The sequence below is a fragment of the Pseudomyrmex gracilis genome, unplaced genomic scaffold, assembly GCF_002006095.1.
Source record: "Pseudomyrmex gracilis isolate BER0280 unplaced genomic scaffold, ASM200609v1 scaffold_58, whole genome shotgun sequence".
In the NCBI taxonomy this organism is placed as follows: domain Eukaryota; kingdom Metazoa; phylum Arthropoda; class Insecta; order Hymenoptera; family Formicidae; genus Pseudomyrmex; species Pseudomyrmex gracilis.
The window spans coordinates 466761-490419 of record NW_018020642.1 but is presented as its reverse complement, the minus strand read 5'-3'; the positions used below and the strand labels follow the sequence as shown (position 1 = coordinate 490419).

Here is a 23659-nt window from a genome sequence, read left to right as displayed (position 1 = left end):
TGCCTGTGTTCACCGCGGTTCGAGTTCTAGTAACTTTTACTTTGTACACAGGTCTTCAGTTTGTTTCGAATAATAACCGGTACCACGTGTTTGCGTACAAGAGCTCTGTAATTGACGCGCAACATCACGTGTTGTTTTATCGCGTTTTATTTTCGTTTCGTTAGTAAAAGACGCTTTTGACAAAATTGACAACCTGTTTTTTTATGTAATTTTGTTTTTGTCGGAAACAACAAGCGAAATAAAACAAAGTGAAGTAAAAAGCATTATGTATTCTTCGTTCGGTTGGCCTGTTACTGACAATAATGTTACAAAGAGAATGATCGACAACTCACTAACGCATACATTTTTACCATCCCAGAAAATACGAAGAAGAACGAAAATATTAAACAATTTACAGAAGAACCGTAAATTGAAAACTTACAATCAATATATCATGTTAAAAACCAGCGTTCTGCGAAATGTAAAGGATGACACCGAGACTGATTACGACACGGGTCTCACTGATGGTGAATGCAGTTTAATATATAATTCTCCAGCAAAACAGACCCAATATGTGACTGAGAATTTTGAGAAATATATCTTCTTTAGTGATGATGAGTGTGTAAAGAGTAAGAAAAAGAAGACCAAAACAGCTGCAAACATTAAAGCAAAAATGCAAGAGGAACAAGTAACAAAGAAGAAGAAAGAAATGGTACCAGAAGTACAAAATGAGAAATCAGTGTCATGTCATACTGAAGCATCTGAAACGCATGGTCTTGGCTGGCAAGATGTTACAAAGCATAATGGAAATATATCACAGTTGCCTGATAATTTAGCACGCACTGCAGATGTTTTTTTGAATAACAAAGAAGATAATGTTAATTATATAAACAAGTATGTAAATAACAGAGATACTAATGTGACAATAGATAAAGCAATTTCTCAAAATGTAACACACAGTAACAGAACATCTATAGATAGCAATGTGATAGAGAATTATGAAATCGATTTTATAAATAATATAGAAGATTTTGAAATAGACGAAAATATGGAAGATAAGTTGAATTGTGATCAGTTACTTTCGTATAACACAAAAAGTCAGCACGATGCTTCTTCAATAGAAACAGCATTTGATAATATGTCGCTAGATCAGCAAGAAGATCTGCAAGATGAACTTGACAAAATTGAAGAATCTTCAAAATCTGATATAAAAAATCTATCGCATCTAGATATTATGCAGGAAATGCTTGATTGTCCTAAAGAACTTAAGGAGATAGCTGAAGCAATTATCTTGAATGATTTTAGAGAAGTTACAGAGAATACATGTTACAGTGATATTAAAAACCCAGATACGAGCAAAGAAGCAAATGAGTTTTTTAAAGAAGAACAAAACTTTCCTTGTATAGATCAAGTTGATAAAGACGTTTCAATAAATCAAGAAGAGACAATATATTCTATACAAGAAGTAAACTCTTGCGATATTAAAGAACAGATATTGCCACCTCCTGAGCGAAGTCTCGTAAAGGATAAACATTCCAAAGTGTGTAAGAATTTAAATAATATTTTTGAAGAACAAGATAAGCGAGAAACGATAAGTTTGTCTAATCAAGAAAGTAATAATTTTCCTCGTTTGAATCAAGTCGATAATAATGTAGATGTTAACTCGATAAGTCAAGATGAGGTACAGCTTATAAAAGCAGAAGAATCACCACACCAAAACAGCCTTGCAAAAGTTTTACATTCCACAGGAGAAGAAGACAAACAGAATTCCTCTAAAGAACAAAATAATGTGAGTGTTTCGACGAATCAAAAAGATATGATACATTTTATGCAGACACCAGATCTGTTTGACGTTCAAATACAAGAAATCTCATCTTCTAAACAAAGTCCTCGAAATAATGTACATTCAAAGATTTGTAATAATATTTCACAGGACAAAAACAACAGACAAATACAAGTAGTTTCTAATCAAGAAAATTCTTGTGATTTAAATGCCAGTGATAAGAATACAGAATCCGATACAATAAGTCAAGAAAATACGATACATTGTACGAAGACGGAAGAATTTTCTGATGCAAGACCGACTACTGAGCAGAGTCCTAAAACCGATGTGCTTTCTCCTAAACAAAATCAAGAACAAGATATCTATTCTTGCATTGATATTTCGGAAGAACAAAATAATGAAGAAGTAAAAGAGTTTGTTGAACAAGTAGATGAAGAATTGACAAATTACTCAATAAATAACGAAGATAAGACACCTGTTACAAAATCAGAAGTCACGTGTAATACCGCAAAAGAGCAATTGTCACTTAGAGTTACAGGTTGCGAAATCATTAATACAAAATACAGAATAGATAAGAGAATTGATGATGTCAGTGATAACGTTGATAAAATTGACAATAGTTTAATCGATGAATGTAGTCCTATAAAAAATAATATGTTAATAAATTCTACAAATGTTAGTGATTACAATATTGATAAAAACGCAATATCAGAAATTGATTACGAGAAGAACGATGAATGTTATATATCGCGAGCTAGAAAACGGCGTGAACAACTGGAGAGATTAAATTTAGTCGTATGTAGTGATTCCAGTGAAAGCGATGACACAACCGAACATAATATAAACTTTAACAAATCTTTCATAAATAATAGATCGTTGATAAATAAAGAAAATGTGTGTGACGAGAGTAACCATTGCAACAACAGACAAAGCATTGGTGCTGAGACTAGGAGATTTAATTCTCACGAAGAGAATGTGGAAATATCAACGAATAGACCATGTAATGTAAGTAATTGTGAATATTAAATTAATAATTATATGTTCTGTGAAATATATCCGTTCAGACAACCCTCAAATATACATCTTCACATTGTTAAAAAAAATCTATGATATGTCTACAATCGTGTGAATATAATTTCACCCGACAATGTCTGTCGTTGTTTTTAGTTACAAGAACTAGTGGAGAATGAAAAATTAGTTGCGGAAACAATGCCGCCGACTTTGACGCTGGCAGATATTTCTGATGAGGAAGAAGCATACATCTTAAATATTCCACCTAAGGTATGTACAATTTTATAAAATTATATTTGAATATTGTGTGCGTGAATTGTTATGTCTCATTTCTTATAACAAACAATTTAGAATTAATCTGAAAATATAATTGAAACAATTAAAATATATATTATTGATGAAAATAAATAAAAAAATTTTACCTAATGTGGATTTATGACAGAATTTGAGTAATACGTAAAATAATATATATATATATATACATGTGTACATTATATAACATATAAATTACTTTTCAGCTGCTAGAATGCAATTTGAAAAACCAGCTATTGACATTAAAAGAGAACACGATAAAATTCGGCAAAACTAAATATAGAATCGCAGACAAACGAGTGAATACTATTTCCTGGGTTTTTGCTACTGGTAAGAAACGGAAACCTTATAGGATAGGTAAGCACATTTCCTTCTTTTAATCAATAAAAGTTTTTTTTCTTCTGCATAACATCTGTGAATCAAAGATGTATACAGCACATGCATAAGTATTTTAATAAACAATCAAACACATAGCATGCAATATATTATACACGAGTTCAATAATAAGGCATTTTAGTTTTTTTTTTTTAATGTTACTATCGTTTACACATTCTTTTTCACATTCTTTTTCACTGTAGTAAATCTGAACAATATCAGTACTATTACCGTACTGGACAACGCGTCACATTGCTCAAAGACAGCTTCTCGTGATGTTGTTGCATCTTCCGAGACGGATAGAAATAAACGACAGGAAAAGAAATCGAACTTAAAAATGTCAAAAATCTTAAAGCACAATAATCGCAAACGAAACAACTCAGGTAAAATAATGTTACCTAATGTATAATACACTTCTTTTTTGGAACTGATTATTAGTGCCGGATCACAGTCGTGATACGATTTGAGAAATCTATCAAAACTTTTGCGTTCATTTGTATAATACAATTTTGTATCATAAGAAACTCTTTCAAACCATGCTATATTCTTTTCAGATGTTATAGTTGGTCCTGCACTGAAGAAAAGATGCAATTAAAAGTATATATACATATTATATAAGTGTATATTTATTCTTACATTATCAAATAATCCAAAGAAAACAAATTTAAATATAGAAATACTATTTATAATGACTATGTGATAGAGTATTGATCTATATGTACATTATATATATATATATTCTGTAAATATTTAAATACTTTTAGTTTTGTTTTAGTAGTTCTTTCTGTATAAACATTTAAATAGTATACTCATAATATATTACCGATATATGTTTATATACAAAACAAGTATTACTATTTATTTCTTTTTCATTTAATTTTTATTCATAATTTTATTTATAATTTTATAAGTTTTTTTTTATAGATTTTTACTACTGGCAATGACCATATATATATATATATAGTAGATCGATTTGCGGTCTTGGAACACTTTTTCTGGCTTCGAAATTTTGTAATGTACAGTTTTTATAATAGAAGTTTTGAATAAATCGACTTGCAAATTATAATTTTTGTATGTATGTACATGCATAATTTTTGTAAAGCGGGTGATGGTCGGTTGATATCATCATATGGAACTTGCTCTTTCACTTTTCTGCCGTTTCTCAGGCAGCAGTGTCGCGCAGCAGTTGTTTGCGGTTTGCGAATCAGTTTTGACTTTTGATCAATTTGTCATTTTAACATATAGTGACATATATACATCTTTATTATTTTCTTTAATTACGTGTGTGTGTGTGTGTGTGTGTGTTGAATAGAATATTAGATATTTAAAAACTTGGAAGCAGACGTCAAAAGTGATTAATGTATTACGATGCTGCGTAAATGCAAACGTCTCCGATCCTGAATAGGATTCTCTTCTCTCATCGAGATTTATACAAATTAAAAGATCTTTGATAATTTAAATGAACGTTGAATTTTGTATCTTTAAATATGTATCTAGTTGGATTGACAGGTGGCATAGCTACTGGCAAGAGTACAGTTGCTGATGTTTTTCGAGAACATGGTATTCCAGTTATAGATGCTGATGCAATTGCCCGGAAAGGTTAGAATGATTTGCATTTAACAAGTCATTGTTAACTGTAAATAGTATTAATATGTAAATTTCTTTTTTATAAATACAATTCAACAAACTTATTCAAGAGAACTTTGACACATGTGTACACAACAGAAAATAGCAGAAGTTGAGTAGAAGAAATATATAGATATTTGTATTTACAGTTGTTGAACCAGGGAAGCCAGCATGGCATAAAATACAAAAAGAATTTGGGCCAGATGTGTTTTTAGATACAAAATATTTGGACAGAGCAAAACTTGGCGATTTAATCTTTAATGATATTGAAAAGAGAAAACAACTTAATGCCATCACGCATCCTGAAATATACAAACATATATACTGGCAAACTATTAAATACTTTTTACAAGGTTATTCATTTGTAGTGTTGGATTTGCCACTGCTTTTTGAGACAGGACATATGTTGAATTATTTACACAAAATTATTGTTGTAACATGGTAAGTGCAAATTGCAAAATTAGTTTTCAAACAAAAAGATCACAAATAAATATTATTTTTTAAATGTTATTTGCATCTTTGTTTATTGCTTCTAGTGAAGAAGATCTTCAGCTGCAACGATTGATAGAACGTACTGGATTTACGGAAGCCAAAGCAAAACTAAGAATAAATGCACAAATGTCATTGGAGAAGAAAGCAGAAATGGCAAATTTTGTAATTGAGAACTCAGGTAGCTTAAAAGATACTATGGAACAGACGATAAAAGTGATTAATGTATTACGATGTTCCAAACATCACTGGAAATTGCGTTTTATAGTTGGATTTTGTTGTACCATGCTGTTAGCTGGCGCATACTGGTTACGAAACAGAAGTTTCAGACCTTCATCTTTGATTTAAATTATTTTCTAATAGATTTTTTTATAAATAAACGTTTGCTGTGCTTAATTACGGTTGCATACCACAGATGAATTGCAGTGAATTTTTGCACGTAAGGGATCAGGGAAAAGCAGGAAATAGGGAGCGCATGAGAAAAAGAAGAAAGTGCATGTTAATTATATTTACATACCGAAAACAGAGTTATTTGTGTTTTTATAAAACGTTAAGTGCAATGTGCTAAAGATGCAAAAGGAACGATATGATATAATTAGGTGTAAGAAAAGATATCAGCTGTAAAATGATTTTGAATTTTTGATAGGGAACCCCCGTCTAATATAAGATAGATATTTCATATAAAAGTTTCTTCGAAAATCAATAAATATTGTTTCTCAAATGCGCAGTTGTTATTGTGACTCACCTTCTGTACTTGTTTTTTTGTGTAGTTCTTTCTACTGATTTTTTTTTGCTTTTTTTGTTTAGTACATTTTTTTATTTTTACGGTTGCATTGTTTACAAATCTAGAGATTGTTCTTTCTTCACGAGTCATTGTTAGACGTATATTTTCTTGCTTCTGATATTCATAATTTATAATCTAATACAATCCCATTATTATATTGTTATTACTTTGTTACATAAAAAAATCATACTTTTTCAAGAGAATGTATGTAGGAAAAAAATCATTATTGATCTTTCTTTTTTTTTTTTTTTTAATAATCAAGTGCTATTTGACGCAAATGTATACGTCAAAAGATTATACAATTTGTATACACGTATAGTGCTCATTTTCTTATATTAAATTATCGCAAAATATATATACAAGAATATCAAATTGTGACTGATAACGTGACTTAAAATTAGAACGCACGCCCATTTCCCAGTTCACATTTCTTGTACATCTGTACAATTTATGTGGAATTTACGCGATCGTACATTGCTCTATATACGAAGTTTTTTAATTGCTATATTACACAATGCTCCTTATTACTAATGTCAACAGCGTGCTTGTGTAGAGTATTAAAAGTAAAATGATAGAAAGCAATACAGTATCGTAATACATATATAAGTACTTGAGTAAAATATTATAAGAGAGTGACACTCGCTAATAATTACGACGATAGAAATATATTTTTTTCTTACGTGTAAATAAAGAAGCACAACAAAAATATGTGCATCGTGCGTAGAAAAGATTTCCGTGAAACCGGCTCGAAAAAGCTGCGCGACCTTCCTTTCAGGACATTTTTGTTGTACTTATGCTCAATATGGTGTAGCCTTATGAGATATTTTTTTACTTTTTTTTTATTTCCTATTTAAATTTACACCTTTTCCTAACCATTTTTTTCCCCGATCCGCTTGAACAATCAACTTTGTTAAAGAAATTTTGACTCACTCTTGTAACACTACGATGAGATTAATATGACGCTACATATGGTATACTATATGTATGTAATTAAAAAAACAACGATAATTAAATACGAAGGAACATAAATGTCATAATTATTTTTGCAATTACTTTTTGTGATTAGATTGTCGCTTCTATTTTCTATTATGTTTTAGACATGTCTGCCTATTCAATCGACAGTTCACAAACAGTAATCGATTAATATATTTCCAACACAGGTTATAAATATATTCACAGATCGAACCAGAAGAAACCTATATTTAGAGAACGCTGTCTGTATGCAGATTCGAATTACACTGAGAAATGGAAATAAAAAACTCGACGTATATATTTTAAACAAAAAAAATTCTTCTAGACATTCGTTCTGTATTTTATGATGCGATCTTCGTACAGATATATATATATTCGCGTAGATAAGACTTTAGAACAGGTTACGTCAACAACAAATACAAATTAGTTTTTGCATTCATCAGGTGCGATACACTATATCAACCCACAGCCACTGGTTTCTTCGTCTTCTGCAAGTACTTTCGTTCGCAAGGTCAATATAAATTTAAGTTTTGGAAGATGGACGCATATTATACGATTTATTTGCTCGAATATTTACTGTGAATGTAAATTTATTGCAAGACAGGCCTAAGTTCTTGAGTCATAATAGGATAAGAAACGAGGGGTGCAGTCGCGCCGGATATCGACAGAGGTAAACTAGCAGGTTGTTGTGTGTTGGGCGGTTGCTGATTAGTCGCTTGAGGAGGTCCGGAGCCACTCATCGAGATTGTTTGTTGAGCCATAGTGACGATCGGTGGCGGTATCGAGACCGGAGCCATCGAGACAGCTGCAATAGAGACAGGTGCTACGGTAGCGATGCTCACAGGAACGGTAGCTACACTGGCAGTAACTGTCCGAAGAGTACCTGCAGCCACAGCCGCGTTAACCATTTGCTGAGGCGTCGGAGCTTGCGACGGTGGAACTGTGTTCGTGATCGTGACCGCAGGGACTGTGACAGCTGTCACGTTTGCAGTTCGCTTGCCCGACATTCTCAGCTGAGCATTTTGATCCAATAAAAATTCATTCGTCGCTGTTAAGTCGCTGACCTAAGCAAAAAAAAAACAAAAATAGTAGATAAAAAATTAAAATCTCTCAATGCTTTCTCTATATCTGTAACATACTTGTTTCTTCAATTCTTCAATTTTTTTCCTCAACAATGCATTCTCATCTTCCAGTACGATCGCCCGTGCCTCGTTGCGCGGTATCACGGGATAATAGTAACCTGGCGTAACCGTGGGTTGAGTAGCGTGTTGCTGACTAACAAGCGGCGAAGCTTCGAAATGAACAACCGTCTCACCCGACACTATTCGTCTTTTGGGTTCCGGCGGTCCCATGTAATCAGCTGGATGTGACGATGCGTTATAGCCACCGTTACTGGTGACCAAATTGTTGTGCTGATCTTCTATTTGCCAGTGAAAACTACAAAGTATTTACAAGAACAAAACAAAATTTATTAAACGTATAAGAAATTCGCTTTTTTCTTTTTATTTTCTTCTCAAGTAAGATTTAAACTAACGAGTGCAATTTGACTTCTCATAAATATGCATGTAAAGATAAAACAACAGTTGTGATATTTACTTCCTGTCTTCTTCGTATCTGCGATTATCGTTACCGGCGCCAGTGCCGTTGCTGGTGCCGTTAAAATTATGTTGCGGCCTGGACGCGTTGTGATGCGACGGCGACATGATATTGTGCTGCGGCTCCTCCTTCTTCCAATGCCGAAACTTGCAGTTTGCTCTCTGGCAGCTGCCCTTGATAAAATCCTTGCATAACGTAAACTCCGACTTGTCGTTGTTGCCGGTCTTGGAGCGACTGAGGACGTGAGGCGGCAATTCGCCGGTCGCCCGAAAACGTTTCTCTTCGCTCTCGGTGCAGTGGAGAAATTTGCAACCCGGCCAGTTGCACATGCCGTTTTGAAAATCGTGACAGAACGTGTACTCCTCCACGGGATCGTCCTCGGAACGCTCGTGCAGATACTTGCAACGTTTCCCGCGATGACACACATTCCTCAGAAAGTCTCTGCAGATGCGGTTCGGGGAGTCAGAGACGTCAGTTGCGTTCGCGTTCAATCCGCCCGCCATCCCCGCAACGTTCCCAACCGTTCTATTAGTATCCAACTTTTTCTTCAGCTTTTTCATCGATAAAGCATAGCGATCTCACGTCGCGCCGTTTTCGCTCTTTTCGCACTTTCGATCAACTGGCAAATTGGCGTGTACTATGTATATTATCTCCTTGAACAAAGAAAACAGACAAGGAATTGTAAGTTAAGAGTTGGCGTGTTGGAGAAGAAGAGAGGAAACAATCGTTGTTTAATTTCGTCTGTGACAAACACAACGTACATACTTACGATTCTCGAAATTGATAAATTACATGGTCGACATAAAGTAGAACAGCACTTGCTCGAAATATAGAAACGACATGGACACAAGGGGATTATCGAAAAGAAATAAACAAGATTTTTCTTCAACTTGTTGTAATGAATTAAGTTAAATTTTTATTCTTTATTTTCTCTTTTTTTTTATATAATGACTATTACATCGGTAGTAAGATTATATTAACAATACTATATACAGCATTTGTTTATTTACCATATTTTTTTTTTAACGTATTTATTTTATAATTTTATCTACACGCTCGATTTGCCAACAAAGTTTTTTTGTTTTTTTGCATATAAACGAACAACCGCGGCTTGCGGCGTACTTTTTGGCAAATATCACGCATATAATTGTTCTCGTTTTTCTTTTCCCATCTCGCGACGTACAATAATCCGTTAATTCAATAATTTAAAAATTCTAAGACGCGCCCGCACTCGCGAGCGACATGGCACTCTCTAACTAAACCCTAACGAATTAGGAAAATACTATTAAATTTTTTCGTCACCATTTTTTTTTCTTGTTGTATCAAAAGAATCAATAGAAAACTACAATTACATCAGGTATTATCATTATTACATTATTATTACTTTTTTTTTCTTTTATCGCTTTACGATGTGATATATCAAGGCCATTCCCAAAAGATAAGAGATAGAAATTCGTTCGGTTCAAGTTGAAATTCGCATTTCTTCTTCGAAAGGGAAGAATAATTCATTCATCATTTCTTATTAGGTCGCTCGAATAGATATGCACTTGTGTTCTCCTCCATTTGCGCACGAGAGAGAGACGCACGCAGAAAGAAGCAATCGTGCGTTGTTCGACGAGGTTCGGAGAGAAGGGTTCTCTAAGATTCCACATTACGCGAGAGACGTCTTTCGCGATTCATCTTTTTGTTTTTTTTTGTCAAGCATAAATTTTAGAAGAGACGCGAAAATAACTTTTGTTAAAATATAATACGTTAGCACGTTTGTGAACGCGAAGATTGATCTTTTTTCTATCTGGTCTTTTTTCCTTTGAAAGTTATTTTTTTTCTTTTTCTTTTTTTTTTTTTTAAATTGTCAATATGTCGCCCTCAACGACAGAGTTTGAAACGAGCGTGATTTGAGAACTCGAGCGAGAATAAATATGTCGAACGATACATTTCGTTTTGCGCATAAATTCTTTTTTACAAATTATTTGTTTGTTTTATACACACACACACACGCACACACGCACGCAGACAAACATGCACACACAAAAAGTTTGCAGAGTAAAAATGTAAAATGTATTCTTAGATAATTCCAAAAAAAAAAAAAAATGCACATGAGCACAGACGCAAGTATTACGTATAGACCGAGCATCTTCACACATAACGCAAGCAGTGCTTTGCTGATAAAGCATCTTCTGAGTCGTTTCGCGAGAGAGAAAAGCTCCCTCTTTCTCTCTCTCTCTCTCTCTCTCTCTCTCTCTCTCCACGTTCTCTTTCAGCTGCTATCCGTCGTCGACGGCTGGACTATGGAAATAAAAAAACGGCGCATAGAAGAACCTCTTGCCGCGAAGGTTAGCGTTAATGTCTTCACATTTGTTTGATCTCTCAACATTTTCTATCGGATGCTTCGCGTTTGGAGTGTCATAATGACAATGTTCTTTTATTCAGAACGACACGCGGTCGTGCCGCGCGAAATTCTCTCTTCGCGTCCAATTAGAAATATCAAGACTGTTTTTTCCAAAATCTAACAAATGTAAAGGCGCACCAACGCAGCCGGAGCGGTGTACGTTTCCCCGAGAAAAGATTGCTGGAAAATTCGGAAGCTCCTCCTCGCGCTTTCTTCTGTCGTAGAGAAAGACGGAGATTCTTTTCTATTGTTCTTTTTTTTTTTTACATCTCGAAGTCTCGGACTATACATACGTACTGGTGTCCGTACATGTATGCAATAATGTTTTTTTTCTTTTTTGGAAACTTCATTCGAAAGACATTTCTATAATTGTCAGAGAGTACACTGTGTTTTTTTTTGGATACGCGCGGACAAATTGTTTGAACGAATCGATGTGCGATGACGTAACATTGTACATCGGACTTGAGCCGTATTACAAAGATATGATACTTCGGTGTGTAGCTCTTGGCAGCATGTTGAACATTTTCATGTGGTATCGCACTCCGCGTTCTTCGCCCTCCCTTCCCCCCGCTCCCCCGCCCCAAATTACTTTTACTCTTGCGCTCAGACTACTCGTTCGATACACATGTATATCCGAACGCGATCCTTATCTCACCTTTGACCTTGCCTCTCCTTTGCAGAGCGTGATATAACGCTCACTTAACGCGTTATGGTGATATATTACAAGAAATTTCCTAATCTCTTTTTTAATTGTTTTTTACGAACCGAGGATTAAAAAACACACACACGTGCGCGCGCGCGCACAGACAAGAGACGGACAGACAGACAGACACCGCGCAATATTGTTAACAGTTTGTATAAAAAAGAAAAAGACAATAATAATTATACTTGTGCTCGACTCGGTCGTTTTTTTATACGGATCAAAAGTTGAATTAGAACAAATAAACGTTTCTGTTTTTTTCCTCGTAAAAGTTTCCCTTGCATCGGATTACATTTACAAAAAAGAAGAACGAACGAAACATTAAATGAAATAAAACAATTGCGTATATGTATGTGTTGTATATATGTACAAATAGAAAGAAGTATCGTTAGAAGAGAAATATCGCATTAGAATATCTTCTCCAGCAACATCCACACGAGCATGATCGCGATCGGGGCGACGTAATGTATCGGCACGGTATAAGTCGCGCTGAGCAGATCGCCGCACTGTGCTTTCAGCGACATGTATTTTTTCGAAAGCTCCGCTTTCTCCTCAACGAACGCGTTGTACTTTTCCTTAACGATCACCAGTTCCTCGTTGACTTCCTGCATACGCTGAACCTCGTTCTTCGCGCGATAATACAATTCCTTCAGCCTGTTGATAACGACCTCGTTCGGCTCGCGAATCAGCCAGTTCTTCAGTTCCTCCAGTTCCCTCTTGACTATCTGCTGCGCCTCCAGACTGTCCTCGCCCTGCAACGAGTCCAGAGATCCGATAAACGTCTGCAACACGTAATCCCTCGAGTTGAGAGCTTGTTGCATCGTGTCGTTCTTGATAATGGGTTTCAAGGTGTTGACGTAATCTCCCTCGACCACCCGTTCCTCGCATTCGGTTGCCGGCGCGGCGCTAACGCGCGTGACTTCCTCCCGACGCTCACTCTCGTCAGATTTGTCTATCGTCGTCGTGTCGACGACGGCAGTGTTGTCTAAAGTGTCATTAACTTCTTCCGTTGATATCTTCGGGATGTTATCGTCTTTGGCAATTTGCTCCGCCGGATCGCAATGCGCTTGTGACATTTCTTCACTCCGTCGCATTTTCTTACTAAGAGTGGACAATCGCTTAAACACCTTTTCCTTTGATATCTCCGGGATGTTATCGTCTTTGGCAATTTGTTCCTCCGGAACCCAATACGGTGCGGTCATTTTCTGACTCCATTGTATTTCCCCTTCCATCTCCATATAAGAAGTGGATAATCGCTTGGACACTTCTTCCGCTATATCCAATTCTTCTTTCTTCGTTTCTACAACCGATTCCTCGCTGCTGTTTTCGCTCATACTGCACATGTCGTCGGTGGCTTCCGAGCTCGTGTCCGAGTCTGCGTTCGTGTCGCTGTTGTCCAAGTTGGTCAAGTTTCCGTTAACTAAAGTTCTTCTGGACGATGATCGCGACGGCGGTGGCAGGATGTATTCCGTAAGACCGTCGTCCACGTTGATCTGCATGTCGTCCAGCTGATCTTTGGTGAATGACGACTCGGAACTGGGAGATTTGAGTTGCTTCAAATCAACATCCGGCGAATTGATCTGATTATCCTGCTCGTTCTTTGAGGGATAGAAATTAATCTCGCTGTCCACGTCGATGTTGTCGACGTGAATAGAGTTCATCGTGTTGAGAATGGTGTTTATCGCCTCGATCGGATTTTCACCGCTCTTCGAATCCAAATGCTCGCCCACTTCAAGCTTCAGATTCATATCCTGCAGAGTTTGCGCGTAATTCCTCAAAGCGGTAATCTGTTTATAAATATTCACGGAATCCAACTTGGAATCGCGCAATCTCGCCCGTAGATTCTTTTCGATTCTCGATTGATCTTCCAACCGTTTCGTGAGATCGCGTTTTTCTTGTTCCGCGCTGAGCAACGTGTCTTTCATCTTCTCCTCGCTCTCCGCAAGCTTGTTGGTGATCTCTTGAAGCTTCTTCTGCGCCTCGGTGTACTTGGCGCTTAGTTCCTGAAGTTCTGTCTGAGTGTACTTCGCTACGTTGTGCAAACTCTGGCACTCCTCCTCAGTTTCGTTCAGACGTCCCTCAAGCTGCACCAGCTTCTGAGTGACCTCCAATTTCTCCTGTAAAATCTTCTGCAACGCCTCCTTGGCGGCGTTCTGATACTGCGCCTTCTCATCCTGAAGCTTTGCTAGTTCGTTTCTTATCTTGTCTTCGGTGTAATTCTTCGAGTAGACCGCCAATTGGTTCTCGACTGTCACCACCCACGACAACAAACGGTCCTCCGTGATCAGCGCTTTCCACGACTGGTTAGCAGCTTTTCGCGTATTTTCCACTAATTGCTGTAGATAACCCAGTTTATTGTACAAAGCTTTCTCTCGTCTCGAAGCTTCTTGCATCACTTGATTCAGTTTGTAAAGATCTTCCAGAGATACGTTCCCGGCGGGCGAGCTGACGGAAGTGCTGAGACTGGCTTTGGCTTCCTTTCCATCTGGCAGATATAACTTTAACGTTGCCACTATACACCCGTGAGTAACCTTCTTTGTACTTTCTACAACGTCCACTCCGAATTGCACTATATCCCCGGAACACACTTCCTTGGGAGACGATTCTAATCCGGAAGCGCTTAGTCTCTGATTGTTGACAAACGTACCGTTGCTGCTGCTCGTGTCTTGCAGATAAAACTTGCCCGAGGAGTACCACAACAGTGCGTGATTTCTAGACAACACCTTGCAATCGAAGATTGCGTTGTTTGGCGCGGCTCTCGCTCTGGCCACCGAACGACCGATCTTCACTGGCTGCTCCAAAGTTAAGGTGCGCTCCTGAAAAGGATGAGAATTGTCCCGACAGATCAGGACACCCTTGGCGGTCATTTTGTTGTTGTTGTTGGCGTTGTTGTTGTTATTGTTATTATTGTTTTGCGTATTGTTCTGTGTATTCAGGTTGGAATTGTTGTTCTGTCCAGCGGGTAAACTGGCATTTTGTACCCACGCACTGCAGCTAACTACAACCATAGCCGATATGCGATAGATATATAAGCGCGTGCGAGTCTTTTTCTTTAACGGAACGTCGTCCGAAAATGTAACGTCCGAGATTATCGGCTGCGTGACACCGATCCACCTTGGTTGCGTGTTTGCTTCTCGAGTTAAACGCGTGGGACGTGCGCTCCGACTTGAAGCTCGGTCACGAGGATCGCGGAATGACCTTTTGCGACCTGCTGCACAGCTTGATCAGGCGTGATGACATTGCACTCGACATAATTTTATCTCGTATATATTGTCCAGCGGCCGTTTACACTTCCACAGTCTTTATTTTCGTTCGAGATGACTTTCTCTTCTCGTTCAATCAGCACTCAATATCTATGGACCTCGGAAGACCGAGCAGCAGCCCGAGGAAACGATGCGCGCGCGCGCGCACGCACGCACGCACGCACACGCATGCACGCACATACATATATATGAATACACGTATATGTACACACATACACACACACACACAGACGCGAATCGATCAGAGTCGGTGATTTTCCACGATCGGAAGCTGAAAAGCTGTAAGAGACAAAATGCTCTTTCGTTCTCTCGACGAGACGTTTCGTCTCTCTCTCTCGCGCGCACACACACACCAACCACACGGTTCGGGCTCTAATTTCTCTCGTCGTCCGTGCAGTTCCGCGTTCGTTTTTCTCACCACATGCGAGCTCGCACACTCTCGTCTCCTCGACGCGCGAACGGAAACACAACGTGTCACACCGAGGGGTGAGGTCGAAATCTGCGCCTCGGACTTTCGCGATCGTATCGGAAAATATTGTTCGCGAACGCGGACTTGCGGTTTCCCCGTAAAAATACAATGGTTCACGTTCCTCCGATCCGAAGTCGTTTTTAGTTCCGCGTTCTACTGTTCTCAGCCAGCGCCACAAGGGCGCGGGCGATGCAAAATATATCTACCTTACCTGCATACACACGTATACATATACCACGTATGTATGTGGTAGCTCTATTTTGCATAAAAAAATAGAACACACTTGCGAACGTGAACAAGTAAAAATTTTGCGATCGCACGAGTATTTTAACTCAAATAACGGAGCTTGAGTTTTTCGATATGTGCAATATCTAACGTCGGAAAATTTCTACAGAAAGTTTATTCGAGAAGAGATCGATGTTTCTAACGAGAATAGTAATCTATCGAAAAAGCGAGACATAACCTAATTTAATTACGCGCAAGCAGTGCGTCAAACGTTTACACGTGAAATGTATTGTATTGTAAATTAATTTTGTTGATGTATATAAATTATTTATTTACACAAAATAAATAATCACATCAGTATATAAAATCGTGATAAGAATCCTTGAGGTATCTTGAGTAAACAATTGTTCCTTGTATATTATTGATAAAATCTGATAAATTTTGTGATAGCTTATTGCTCTTTGTTTTCAGTGATTTAAATAATAATTTTGTACATCTGTCAAACAACATCAGTTTGTCCACAAGCTATTAAACTCGCATCAAAGATGTCGGACGAGGAGGATTATATGTCTGATAAATTTCTCCAGAGCTCTGAGAAGCAAGTTTCCTCGAGTCTGATATACAAACATTCCGAAAGAAGACAAGTTACATTAATGAAGAGAAAAGCAGAAATCGAGTCAAGAATGAAGGAACAAAATAAATCGATAAAAGTAGTTGAAGCCGAAAAAAGAGAAGAAGGTTTATCATCTGCCATCAGTTGTGAAAATAAAGGTCTGTATATATTTGCCTCAGTGTGTGTGTGTGTATGTACATGAGACAGGTGATATGAGAGAATCGCTTTAATAAAATAAATCTATTTTTAAAAATTAACTTTAATTGTGAAAAATAATTTAATGTGATTTTCATTTTGTTTCTAGGTTTTGAAATGTTAATGAAGATGGGATACAAACCTGGTCACGGCATAGGCAAGACTCAATCAGGAATAGTTGAACCAATTTCTGTTGAAGTAAAAGCAGACAGACAAGGTTTAGGCAAGACAGTTAAAACAAAAAAATCACACAATCCAAAGACTTCACATATGAAATTAGACAATATGGACACAAGAGACTTCCGTAGCAGATTGGCGCAAGAAAAAACTGAGCAGTTGCAAAAAAGTGATTTACGTAAGAGTCAGAAGGTGTGTCAAGAATTGGACACCAAGGGAAGCATTGAGAAGCCTCAAGAATCGTGGTTTTGGCCGCGAAACGAAGAAGAAAAGGAAGCAGCCGATGAAGCTGACGATGAACAACAACCGGACAATATCGATGAAGACGATGAATCTCTCAGTGATTTCGAGAAACTTGAAATTCTTACTCGATATTTAAGAAAGACACATTTTTATTGTATCTGGTGCGGGACGAGATTCGACGACGAAGACGATTTGAGAGACAATTGTCCAGGATGTACAAGAAATGATCATTGATATACAAATGTGTGCGACTACTTTTACTGTGCATTAAAATAAATACTATCAAGAAATTTTTCGAAAACATTTGTCCAATAGAATATTAACGTCAAAAGAAAGCCGGTCTAAATTAAACCACACAGACACTCTCTACATAGACAGAAGACATAAAAAATCCATTAACTGCGACATGATAAAAAAAAATTAAAAAAAAAAGTCTTAAGCGAGAAAAACTCGAGCACCCTGAGAGCGTAAGAGTTGTTTCGCTCCATCCCTCGAACCTTGTTGAACGGTGTTATTAAGGCAGCAGGGGATCACTATGACCCCTGGCTTTTACATACTCTGAAGAAAGCGGGAGACATTGCCTATAAAAGCGTCCGTTTGATTTTCTCCTCTTTCATTTTATTCGAAAACTTGCAGCGACTCTTTTCTATCCCTCTTTTTCCTTAAACAAACGAAGCGTAAATGATAATGCCAATAATCCTCAAGTTTTTGATAATTTTGATGATTCACGCTGCCGTTAGCGATGCCGAGACAATTGAAATGGACGATGAGAATTGCGAGACTCTGCAATCAGAAGTACATATTACCAAGGACGAATACGACGAGATACAAGGACGTCTGAGACGAACTTGTAGCGGCGATGTGACCGTCGCGAAATGCGAAGGATTTTGCAATTCGCAGGTTCAACCGAGCGTTGTCACCACTACGGGATTTTCGAAAGTAAGTTCTAATCGTGATGTGAAAAAAAAAAAAAAACTTATTTCGAGTAAATTATGTAATTATATATATTTTTTTCACTTATAACAGGAGTGCTATTGCTGTCGCGAGAGTTACATGAAGGAAAGACTTGTTGTGCTAAATCATTGCTACGACGCAGATGGGATAAAACTGACAAATATCGAAGACGAGATCATGGAAATCAAGATACGAGAACCTGCCGAATGTAAATGCATCAAATGCGGCGAGCCGGGGAGATAAAAGAAGAACAACGCAAGACATTCGGAAGAATACAAAATTACATATGATCTTGAAAATTAAATTATGATACATTGTGTAATAGAATTATGTCACTTGTGGTAGACAAAAAAAAATTAAAAACATGTAACCAAAACAAAGAAATAAATTTGTTTTTCTGATACATTACTGTATAAAATGCATCTATTTCTAATCCCTCGCGTATGTTGTCACATATTTTGTTTTGTGATAAATGCAAGAACTTCTAAAGGTCAATTGCTTTAAACCTTTAAGCATCAGAGATATTAATATACTCGTAGGGTAAAATAACCAATGATTGGCACACTTTAAGAATCTGTCAGTGTTTTTTCCTCAAGAATGCAAATTCAAGGACTCTAAAATATTGTCATAAAAAATCTAAATAAAACGTAAAAAGTAACTATAGACAAAAAATGTCAACTAGAAAAAATCAACAAACGCCAATCATCAAAGAGATGCTAACTATAAATAATGTAACACGTGTTTTAACTAAATTATATAAATATCTTTTATCTTTATAATAAAACAATTTTTTTCTTGCTTACGATGAAGTAATTTTTTCTGCACAGAAGTATCAAGTATTTTCATCGAAAACTTATTGGAAAATTTTTTCTAAGTTTGACCGACTTTGATTGGTTCAATTGCTTGATCAACCAATTGTTCGATCGCTCGTAAGAGTAACCAGTTTTCCAACTCTTGCGAAAGATACGCACTTCATTTTTCTCATTTTATTTCGAACTAAAAGTGTGTTTGACAATCAACTTTACATATGTCTTTAATATGGATACCTTGGCTGTTAAATGATTTAAATGTACAAAATTATGCAAACTTGAACCATCATAAATAGAAAAAATGAAATTCGTCTTTGCAAGTTTCTTGCATATATATCATGTTTTACAATAAAAAAATGAATTATGCCAGTAAAAAGACATAAGAATTGTATCACATAAAATTGTTGCCACACGATTCCTGAACTATAAAAGTTAACATAAGTTTTACGAAAAAGATATATTTTTTCATAATTTTATCTTGAAACAGTGAAAGAATAATGTAACATTTTTAATTTATACTACAGTATAAACAATTTCAACATATCTTCTATAAGATATTTGCAAAATTCATAATTTAAAATAAATATTGTTTACTTTCCGAAAATGTTGTTGAACAATAACATTTACACAATGATGACAAAAGTAAGATAATTTTTTCTTAAAAATAAAATTTTTGGAAAAAGTAAAATTCAAAAATTACACACTATTTATATCATGTGTGTGTATTAGAATTTGCAATCATAAATAAAAAAGGTACTGTAATAAAACAAAATCTAATTCAGGAGCTATATGTTGTACAAATATAAAAAGAAATCATGTCAGAAAAATTTTCCTTATGCATGTTCCTTGTATACGTATCGATAGAAATCATCAGATAAAATATAATGGCCGAGAAAGAAGGGGAAAAATACAGCCCCCTATGGTGTATAAAAGCTTAGGAAGCGAGACTTACAAACACAGTAAAGTGCCAACAAGGAAAGGATGTACTGTTCGAGAAGCAAACTCTTCAGTCACATTGGTGAATAAGCAATCAGTATTTTTGATGAGAGCATATTTATAAACCAACCAAAATCCAAATTTCCTTGTTGTTTTCTTTTTTCTGTGATATATTCTATATAAAGTAAATAACATTATAAGAATTAAAACGTATCTACTTACTATGCGCAGTAATCAATGGACTTCTGATCTGCCTGTTATGTCAGAATGTGAAAGCAATTGTTGGAGTTGACGAGTGTCAGACAACGAGAGTGATACACTTTCTCGAGTATCCTGGTTGCGTTCCAAAACCAATTCCGAGTTATGCGTGCAGAGGACGTTGCAGCAGTTATCTGCAAGTAAGATATAAACAAATCAAGGACACGAAACAATAACAAATCTCATTATTAAAAACACATTAAAGTCCGTTTCGAATAAGAATTGTACTGTAAGTAAACAAAAACAACCAACATATAGACTTGACAGATAAGCAGTACTGTTTTGATTGACAAGAGTTCGTTGCAAGCAAATAAACCACAAACAATATATTACGCTACGAGAAATACTCACGACGAGACATATTGAAACACAATATCCCGCACAAGTATTTCCAAAACTATGCAACAATCCATTGTGTGCAAGTTTATTGTTTGCAAAAGAATTACACGATCAAGTCTCAATACAAGATGCGTGCAGAGACACACCGTGCGAAAGAATACAAGTAGTTAGTGTGAGAGAATATTTATACGAGTAATTTTTTTTTTCTGTTATTCAACGTTTTTATCTGTTATTCTTTTTATGCAACGAACGAGAACGTGTGTGCATGTATGTATGAGTGTACGTACGTGTGTGCGTGCGCGCGCACAAAAGAGAAAGAAAAAAACACAACAAATGTCGCACGAAGATTCACAGTTATTATTTCAGCTTGTTGACGTGCACGTATAGGTGTCCGGCTCCAAGATGTGGCAAATGGAGAGGAGCTGCATGTGTTGTCAGGAAAGCGGTGAGAGAGAGGCTAGTGTGTCACTGTTCTGTCCGAGGGCTAAGCCAGGAGAGAAGAAGTTCCGCAAGGTGAGATTTCTATCTCTTCCGAATCACCGTAGATGATCAGTCTGATAATCGCGTGTTGCGAGCGCGTCACTTGCGATGAATCGCTCGTCTTTTCACCTCAACGATCACTCGGGATTGAAAGCAATTTAAGAAGGAAGCTTCTGACACCACGAGTTTCGCACATCCATGTTGTTTTCATGCGCGGCCGATCGCCGGCCAATCAAAGATCAAACTTTGTCAAAATGGTTGCGGAAGTCACCGCTTGGTTAAAGGCTGTTGCACATGTGTGAAAAACAGTATTTCGAGATTCGAGACGTCTCCATTGCCGCGTTTTGATTCCGATTGAGTTTATCCACTCGTGTTTGTCAAATCTTCGTCGTATAAAGAAAAAACGCAGTGAAATCGGTCGACTCCGTTAATTGGATCGTAACCATTGAACCAATCAGCTGGCTTTGCCATTAGACCGCCGATACTCGACAATACCCCCATACTCGTTGTAAAACAGCCCTAAGCGCTGACTTCCAGAACTAACAAATCAACGTCGAGTGTCGACGAGACCACGCAGTTTATTTTAAATCGAATGAACGGACAAGCCTTTACGAGTTAAACTTTTTTTCTTTTTGCACGCTTTTTTTGAAAGAGAAGTTTAAAAGATAGTTTTATGAAGACTGGGACGGGGCATTGAGATGGTTCACTGGTCAACCACGAAAGATATTTAAGAATTAATACGCTTTTTAATTTTACTTTTATTTGTCCTTGTCGCACGGTACGTATAAATTGTTGTTAAGCGATTTNTACATGTGTATGTAAACAGGTTTTCTAATGAGTTCCGTGTTCCGTTCGACAGGTGATCACCAAGGCGCCTTTGGAATGCATGTGTCGACCGTGCACCAGCGTAGAGGAATACGCGATAGTCCCTCAGGAAATCGCAGGATTTGCCGATGAGGGTCCGTTTGCGACGTCCGCGCATTTCAGACGATCTTCTGGCTTACAGTAGAGATATACATCTTCTCCTTAGAGAGAAATTTATGAATTATTCTTCGGTCGCCGACGAATTTCGCGCTGATAAATATGTAAGACGCAACTTATTATCTTATTATTATTACTGCGATAAACAATTATACGGTATAAAATTCTCAAATGTGAGCATTTTATTACTTTTTGTTTTAGTCACAAACGAGTTAAGTATGTGAAATGTATGTGTGGAAAAATATATATATATATATACATACACACACACAAAATTTCTTTTCATATCAAAAATCTGAACGTGAACTTTTGAGTCTCGCGCGAGAGTAAAAACTTGGTAGTTGTGAGGGAAAGGAGTAAGAACGCATTCTTCTAAATAAGAGGTTCTGTAGTACGCGTGTCTAAGTCCTCGTTGACAAATCAAGAGAACCAACTCGAGAGAATAATCAACAACGTTTCTTTTTCGTCATAGAATTCCATTTTTTTATTTTTTTTAATAGATATGATTTATATCATAGAAGTGTATGTGTGTACCTATGCGACGTGTTTCGAGTTCTTTTTTTTCAGCGATAATCTTTGTTTATATCATGTATAATTTATATTTATATTTATATATATATATATAACCTTATATGCACACGCGTAAATACACGCAGTATATATATATATAAATTGTGAAAATATATATATATATATACACGCATGTCGATACACGAGAAAAAACGCGTCGGCGCGTCAAAAAGCTGTACGCGACATTGCGAGAGACAGCGCGAGCTCTCTCTTCCGCCGTCTTTTTTTCATCCTCCTCCTCTCCNCCCCAAAGAACATCCGTCCAGCACTCCTTTAGTCTTGTTCAATTTTATTTACAATGATAATCTTCTTTTAATCATTATTCACTTATCTATATTTTCAACAGTTTGACTTTATTCATATATAAATTAGTGTAATTTTTTTTTTGTTTAATCTGTGGTTCATAAAGTGCTTCGCACACATACGCACCCGCATTCACGCGCATCTTACACATTCTCTCTTCTTCCTTTTTTTTCTTTATCTGCACGTTCACCTCACTCTCTACTTCTTCAGTGTATGTAGCAGCTCTTTAATAAATGTATAGCTTATATATGTACCTTCGATTTTTTTATCGATCGCTAAAAAAAGGAAAAAGAAAAAATCGACCAAAAGAGCGTTTAATGTGCTTGATACATTTGTCGATATATTTACGGTTCGTAAAAACTGGTTTGTTTTTTTTTGCTTTGCACACATCTTGTATTCTTCTATTGAAAGAAAAAAAATTCGAGATAAAAAAAGTGTCTGCAACAAGCTTCAAAAAAGAGACAGACAAAAACTTGAGAATTTTCATAATAATAATAATAATAAAAAAAAAAGGTTTCCGGGATAGGATATGCGTAAAGTAGGAATCTTTAACAGATAACAAGTACATGTGTAACGTGTGTCTGAGTCGAGAGAAGAAAAATCGTGAAACAAATTTGCCGACTTTCATGTACATATATATATATATACTTAAATGCTATAATATGTATTTACATTTCTATATATATATACCTATATATATATATACATATATATACATATATATATATTTGGATGTGTTCTATAGTAATTTTAATTAAATTAACGTCGTCCGTACTTAATAAGTTGTTTTTCAAAAATGTGGATAGACGACTTTAGGAGAAGCAAGGA

The 23659-nt window shown here is 36.5% G+C and overlaps 6 protein-coding genes across 7 annotated transcripts; 4 read left to right on the top strand and 2 right to left on the bottom strand.

The window, feature by feature from the left end:
* The first annotated feature begins 82 nt into the window (after positions 1 to 82).
* On the top strand, positions 83 to 4260 carry LOC109854046 (uncharacterized protein PFB0765w-like). The gene is made up of 5 exons (XM_020426740.1): positions 83 to 2767; positions 2930 to 3043; positions 3292 to 3442; positions 3664 to 3843; positions 4015 to 4260. Exons 1-5 carry the CDS (start codon positions 266 to 268, stop codon positions 4053 to 4055), a joined length of 2988 nt encoding a protein of 995 aa, XP_020282329.1. The 5' UTR covers positions 83 to 265; the 3' UTR covers positions 4056 to 4260.
* A 523-nt stretch (positions 4261 to 4783) lies between these two features.
* LOC109854012 (dephospho-CoA kinase domain-containing protein) lies at positions 4784 to 6289 on the top strand. Its single transcript, XM_020426686.1, has 3 exons — positions 4784 to 5059; positions 5236 to 5527; positions 5623 to 6289. The coding sequence occupies exons 1-3, from the start codon at positions 4948 to 4950 to the stop codon at positions 5921 to 5923; spliced, it is 705 nt and encodes a 234-aa protein (XP_020282275.1). The 5' UTR covers positions 4784 to 4947; the 3' UTR covers positions 5924 to 6289.
* Positions 6290 to 6611: 322 nt separating this feature from the next.
* LOC109854057 (zinc finger CCCH domain-containing protein 10-like) lies at positions 6612 to 21198 on the bottom strand. 2 transcript variants are annotated; one of them, XM_020426767.1, is made up of 5 exons: positions 20785 to 21198; positions 20123 to 20292; positions 8928 to 9580; positions 8471 to 8768; positions 6612 to 8395 (listed from the first exon to the last, which is right to left on the bottom strand). In XM_020426767.1, exons 3-5 carry the CDS (start codon positions 9485 to 9487, stop codon positions 7922 to 7924), a joined length of 1332 nt encoding a protein of 443 aa, XP_020282356.1. In that variant the 5' UTR covers positions 9488 to 9580; positions 20123 to 20292; positions 20785 to 21198; the 3' UTR covers positions 6612 to 7921. The 2 variants fall into 2 exon arrangements, with proteins under 2 accessions (XP_020282356.1, XP_020282357.1); XM_020426768.1 differs by lacking the exon at positions 20785 to 21198 and adding an exon at positions 20510 to 20744.
* On the bottom strand, positions 10760 to 15424 carry LOC109854056 (sarcolemmal membrane-associated protein). The gene has a single exon (XM_020426766.1). It carries the CDS (start codon positions 15022 to 15024, stop codon positions 12424 to 12426), a length of 2601 nt encoding a protein of 866 aa, XP_020282355.1. The 5' UTR covers positions 15025 to 15424; the 3' UTR covers positions 10760 to 12423.
* On the top strand, positions 15468 to 17461 carry LOC109854058 (G patch domain-containing protein 11). Its single transcript, XM_020426769.1, has 3 exons — positions 15468 to 16360; positions 16445 to 16744; positions 16891 to 17461. The coding sequence occupies exons 2-3, from the start codon at positions 16519 to 16521 to the stop codon at positions 17433 to 17435; spliced, it is 771 nt and encodes a 256-aa protein (XP_020282358.1). The 5' UTR covers positions 15468 to 16360; positions 16445 to 16518; the 3' UTR covers positions 17436 to 17461.
* On the top strand, positions 17857 to 22224 carry LOC109854059. Its single transcript, XM_020426770.1, has 5 exons — positions 17857 to 18140; positions 18228 to 18381; positions 20177 to 20298; positions 20885 to 21010; positions 21837 to 22224. The coding sequence occupies exons 1-5, from the start codon at positions 17883 to 17885 to the stop codon at positions 21984 to 21986; spliced, it is 810 nt and encodes a 269-aa protein (XP_020282359.1). The 5' UTR covers positions 17857 to 17882; the 3' UTR covers positions 21987 to 22224.
* Positions 22225 to 23659: the final 1435 nt, after the last annotated feature.

Bases quoted from the DNA above. Each gene is read 5' to 3' on its own strand.
- LOC109854012 (XM_020426686.1), top strand. From the start codon at position 4,948: ATGTATCTAGTTGGATTGACAGGTGGCATAGCTACTGGCAAGAGTACA. The intron at 5,060-5,235 runs GTTAGAATGATT...TTGTATTTACAG, and splicing joins TGATGCAATTGCCCGGAAAG to TTGTTGAACCAGGGAAGCCA. The intron at 5,528-5,622 runs GTAAGTGCAAAT...TATTGCTTCTAG, and splicing joins AAAATTATTGTTGTAACATG to TGAAGAAGATCTTCAGCTGC.
- LOC109854056 (XM_020426766.1), bottom strand. From the start codon at position 15,024: ATGGTTGTAGTTAGCTGCAGTGCGTGGGTACAAAATGCCAGTTTACCC.
- LOC109854057 (XM_020426767.1), bottom strand. From the start codon at position 9,487: ATGAAAAAGCTGAAGAAAAAGTTGGATACTAATAGAACGGTTGGGAAC. The intron at 8,769-8,927 runs GTAAATATCACA...AATACTTTGTAG, and splicing joins AGATACGAAGAAGACAGGAA to TTTTCACTGGCAAATAGAAG. The intron at 8,396-8,470 runs GTATGTTACAGA...TTTTTTGCTTAG, and splicing joins TTGAAGAATTGAAGAAACAA to GTCAGCGACTTAACAGCGAC.
- LOC109854059 (XM_020426770.1), top strand. From the start codon at position 17,883: ATGATAATGCCAATAATCCTCAAGTTTTTGATAATTTTGATGATTCAC. The intron at 18,382-20,176 runs GCGAGCCGGGGA...AGAATGTGAAAG, and splicing joins ATGTAAATGCATCAAATGCG to CAATTGTTGGAGTTGACGAG. The intron at 20,299-20,884 runs GTAAGATATAAA...GTGCACGTATAG, and splicing joins GTTGCAGCAGTTATCTGCAA to GTGTCCGGCTCCAAGATGTG.
- LOC109854046 (XM_020426740.1), top strand. From the start codon at position 266: ATGTATTCTTCGTTCGGTTGGCCTGTTACTGACAATAATGTTACAAAG. The intron at 3,044-3,291 runs GTATGTACAATT...ATTACTTTTCAG, and splicing joins TCTTAAATATTCCACCTAAG to CTGCTAGAATGCAATTTGAA. The intron at 3,443-3,663 runs GTAAGCACATTT...TTTTCACTGTAG, and splicing joins ACGGAAACCTTATAGGATAG to TAAATCTGAACAATATCAGT.
- LOC109854058 (XM_020426769.1), top strand. From the start codon at position 16,519: ATGTCGGACGAGGAGGATTATATGTCTGATAAATTTCTCCAGAGCTCT. The intron at 16,745-16,890 runs GTCTGTATATAT...TTTTGTTTCTAG, and splicing joins CATCAGTTGTGAAAATAAAG to GTTTTGAAATGTTAATGAAG.